Source organism: Clarias gariepinus, chromosome 11, assembly GCF_024256425.1.
Source record: "Clarias gariepinus isolate MV-2021 ecotype Netherlands chromosome 11, CGAR_prim_01v2, whole genome shotgun sequence".
NCBI classification, from domain to species: Eukaryota; Metazoa; Chordata; class Actinopteri; order Siluriformes; family Clariidae; genus Clarias; species Clarias gariepinus.
In genome coordinates this window covers 32,663,921-32,668,965 of record NC_071110.1, presented here as the reverse complement: position 1 = coordinate 32,668,965, position 5,045 = coordinate 32,663,921, and the positions used below count along the sequence as shown (strand labels likewise).

General features: G+C 34.4%; 1 protein-coding gene across 1 annotated transcript; it reads left to right on the top strand.

Moving 5' to 3' along the window:
* Positions 1-216: 216 nt before the first annotated feature.
* Positions 217-4,776, top strand: LOC128532827 (protein FAM133-like). The gene is made up of 6 exons (XM_053506926.1): positions 217-284; positions 1,615-1,730; positions 2,073-2,183; positions 2,579-2,638; positions 3,278-3,353; positions 4,625-4,776. The coding sequence occupies exons 1-6, from the start codon at positions 263-265 to the stop codon at positions 4,774-4,776; spliced, it is 537 nt and encodes a 178-aa protein (XP_053362901.1). The 5' UTR covers positions 217-262.
* The last annotated feature ends 269 nt before the right edge of the window (positions 4,777-5,045 follow it).

Genomic DNA, 5,045 nt, shown 5'->3' with positions numbered 1-5,045 from the left:
ATTAAAAAAAACTAAGTTTTCTGTTTAACTCTAGTTATGATTAGTTCAGCAAATTGTATATACAATAGTTTAAAAAAAGGACAATGTGACACTTGTGTATTGGGTGAAACTGGTGTGCAGTGTGTTGAAGCTCCGCCCAGTTGTGTGTTGACGTTCCGCCCAGCTGCTGAAATCAGAAACGTGATATTCTGGATCTCAGTTTGTTTAATGTAGATGCTTTAGATCGAGGAGAAGGAAGAAGGAGAGAGAGCAGAGAGGGCTGATGGAGTCTGAGCAGCTTCCAGGTAACAGCCTTCTGTACCCTCACACCTACACCTGCACACCTACGCCTTCAATTCTACACCCGCACATCTACACCCGCACATCTACACCTTCAATTCTACACCCGCACATCTACATTGTTAAATCTACACCCTCGCATCCATACAATCAAATCTACACCCACGCATATGCACCATCACATTTATTCAGTTCAACTCAATTATATTTATATATAGCACTTTTAACAGTGGTCATTGTCACGAAGCAGTTTAACAAATTTTTTTAAATATGGAAATAAACTTAAAATGAATAAGTATAAATTTGTCATGTACATCCTCACATCTCCACCTTTGCATCAAAGGCATCTAATACTGACTATTAAAAAGCACTTTCGCAGTACAAATTATGATGTTCAATTTTGTAATTGAATTTAAAGCTATAAAATATAAACCTTTTTTTTTGTACTTGTTTCTTTAACGTAACATTTCTTATATGATTTGAATCTCTTTAAAAAAAGATCTAAATTTAGTTAAATTTTGTTTTCTTACACAGTATTGCAAACAGAACGTTCATTGATTAATTTTCAGATGTGGTTTTAATGTAAGTTTTTTTCTCTTTTCTTTCTGGTGTAACAAATCGCTGCATGATTTCCAGCGGTCAGCTAACACCCTGTGTAAATATTGATCTCTCTGACTGTACTCTGATAACGTGCACATTCACAGTGGGTGGACTTCATCATAATACTCCTTTTTTTGTCATACAAGTAACAGATCAACAGTTTGTAATTGAAAAAATTAAATGAATAAAATAAAGTGCTCTGCAAATTAGCTTTTGTTTTTAATGTACTCATTCAGCGTTTATTTATGAACAGAACAGCACTTACAGCAAACACTAAGCACTCACTATCGCTCACTCATCTTCTATACGGCTTTATCCTGTATTCAGGGTCATGGGGATCTGGAGCCTATCCCAGGAGACTTGGGGTACGAGGCAGAGTACACCTTGGACAGGGTGTCAATCCATTGCAGGGCACACACACACATACACAAACTCATACACTCATTTACACTCTTTGGACTGTGGGAGGAAACTGGAAAACCCAAAGGAGACCCACCAAGCACGAGGAGAACATGCAAACTCCATGTACACAGAGACAGGAAACGAGCCTGGCCGGGGAATCGAACCCGGACCCTGGAGGAGCAGGGCGACAGAAAAGCAAAAAAAGCATAAAAAAAAAAATGTTAAACAGTAATTAAATAATCAACCTTCCCAGTGTGTGCTTCCTTTATTCTCTCATTATTCTAATTAACTCTGGTTATTAATCAGCAGGATGTCGTGTTCTTCTGTTTGTAGCTGCGTGGCCTCTATACAGTGATGGAGAGCAGGTGGGCGGGGCCTCTCCTCCAATAGTGGGTGTGTCTGAAGACCAGGGAGGCGGTCCTGTAAACCCTGTGACACACCGTACAAAGGTTTATTTCATGAATTTAGAAATTCTTATACTGTTTATTATATATAAAAGTCATTAATGGCATAATATTTGTAGCATAACAGTTAGGATATTTTAGCATTAAAATATAAATAATAAAATAATTTACTTAGCCAAGTATTTTAAGGGAAATTTTTCAGATAATCATAACATTAATTTGATCTGACATTTTTATTTTCATATATATTATACAAGTTATTATTATTATTATTATTATTATTATTATTATTGTTTGTGAGTCACTGAGTCTGTGTTTGTTTTTACTATGTTTAAAGCTTTTATTACATTCCTGCACACATCTAACTAGAGATACTGTTGTTCCCAGGAGGAGCCGTGGTCATGTGACAGCTCTGCTTCCTCCTCCGGCGAGAGTGATGATGATGATTCGAGGGCGAGAAAAAAGAAGAAGAAGAAACTAAGAAAAAAGAAGAGCAAAGTAATTTAGTCTCCATCACACAGTCTCCAAAAAGTTCCATCACACTTCTATCTATTGTACTGCAACAAGATCGAAAATAATAATAATTAAATTACAACATTACTGTTACAAATTGCTAAGACTGGAGACTCCTTCCATACATGCTACATAAACATCTCAACGTTTCAACAATCACACACTGCTTTTTTTTTTTCACAATCGTAATTACAATAGTAATGTACAATAGTAACAGCTTGTACAACCATAAAAACAATAATGAATTAGAATAAAATTAAAACCTGCTGTCAGAAAACTAACCAACTAATAAGCATCTAGAACTCGACCGTGCTGTGATGTAACATGTACAATGTTGTTTTGGATACATAACATCATTTCTTTTCTGGAACTTTCTATAGAGATCGAGCTCTTCGTCATCATCATCCTCCAGTTCCTCATCCGACAGTGATAGCAGTGAAGTGAGTGAATAATACAACTTTAAAAGAAAAGGAATGCACTGCAGAAGTTCTTTATAAGATGAAAAAACGTTGCATTTGGGGCATTTGGTGATTTGTACCCTAACATGTGGCTACTAATAGACTCGCTTTTTATTCAGCTAGCATGCTTTCTGTTGTATGACGCACTGTGACTTAGCACAGCTATTGTGCTGTTACATCATGCTAGCTATGCTAATGATTAGGTTTTTTAAATATAAAATTACACATTTTAAAACATCTCACTACCTTTTTGAAATGCTCGCACCATAATACATTCTAGAAAAATATCAGCAAGCATGACAGGAACTAAATTGTAAGTAAGAAAAACTTACAATTCAGCTCGCGTGCAGAAGCTAGCTTTAATTTTATTAATTTTTTTACTTCAGCTAGCTTCTACACACCTGCTAACTTATAAGTTTGTTGTTGTTTTTGGATGTTTTTCATAATCTACATAAACCTCTCCAAATGTGTTGGAAATGGTGCTAATATTGTTAGTAACATAAAAAAAAAATAGTATGAGTTGTTTAGTCGCTACTGTAGGTTTTTGTTCTAGTTAGCTTATCCTCATGATTAGCTTTTATAATGTCACTTTAGTTAAAGTTACACAAAATTTCTCCACAGGATGAGAAGAAAAAGAAGAAAAAGAGGAGGAGCCAAAGGAAACAGAACGCTGTGATCACAGCGATACCCGAGTCAGGTTTGAGAAAGCCAAATGTTTCATTAATATTTATAAGCGATTGTGAATTACATCAAAGCGCCATGGAATTCTGAATCCTGATTGGTTGAAAGGTGTCGATAAATTTTCAACATGGAATTGGGACTTTTTTTTTTAAAGATAAGGAAACATTTATTTAACATTAACGTTCTCTTGAGTTGTTGCTTAGCTACTGATTAGCCATTGTGCTATACATATAATTATTTAAAATAAAAAAAAAACACATTTTAAAACTTAAACAGATATACTGTAAGTGACTAGGAGGGTTTCTGTCAGAAGTAATGAAAATGCTAGTCATGTAGTTATGGATAAACACAAGTTTTTAAAATGTGTGGGAAAAAAACTAATTAATTACAAAAGTGAGAAAAAAGAGAGACCAAGGTGGAAGGAGTAATTCTTCATAGCTGCTATAACATACGCGAGAACACAAACTAGCATGTTTCCCAAAGATTAAATGAAGCTAGAAATGGATACAACGTATATAAAAAAGAAAAAAGAATTTAGGAGGAAAAAATGTAATCTGTAGCACACTGAGTATGGCATAAGAGGAATAAAGCAGTTCAGGACATTTTTGGAAAACACATCAAGGTTGGCGTGGCAGCAGTAACTCCGCCTCATGACACCGCCCTGTGGTTGAATATGTTATTGCACCCACACAGGACCGATTGACTCACGCTTTTCTTCACTTTAGCTTGACTCGAGTATTTTTGCACTAGTTGTACCTTCTTCTCATCAGCCATATAAAACACTCCACCCTTTTAATCTTATCTTCAGATACAAATACATCGCCCTTTATGTATACACACACACACACACACACTTTACAACACACCCTCACTGTTAGCACACTAACTCTCAGCAGAGTGAGTGAATTGGTGTTTATGTGCATTACAGTCCATATACAACTCTTTGTTTATGTCCATATAGGGTACAGAACAGCACACACACACACACACACACACACAATTATAGTATAATACTATTTTAAAAAAAAGTAATTTTTTTCTTGCTGAACACAGAATTAATTGTATTTTTTTTTACACAACAACAGGAATGTTATTGTGTTTCAGATGAAATGTAGCTGTAATAAAAAGTAACGTGTGTTTGTTCTCTAATGGTCGTGTAGAACTGCTGTTGAATTTCCTGTGGAGTTTATATTACACAGTTTTTATGTTTCATATGTGTGTGTGTGTGTGTGTGTGTGTGTGTGTGTGTGTGTGTGTGTGTGTGTTTGTGTGTGTTTGTGTGTCTAGCAGGTCTTGTGTTGGAAATTGTGTTAACGCCACTGAAAGAGCTAAACAATGAGGGAGAGATGAAGAAAGCAAAAAAAGACAGCGCTAGAGTAAGCGCGCGCGTGTGTGTGTGTATGTGCACAAGTATATTCTGCATAAGTTCATATGTATAATATCGATTTATTCTGCATACACATAGTAAACTATGTAATATATAATTAATTAACTATAAATAAAATAAATATATACACAAATCAATAAATTAATAAACAAGTAAATAATAAATTATTATTTTTATTATTATTTTTATTATTATTATTATTATTATTTTTATTATTATATTAAGTCTGTACTGTTTTGTTGATACTTTTACGTATTTCATTGTACAAAATATTAATCAATTAATTTCTTATTTAACAATGATGTTTAATTTGATCTATGT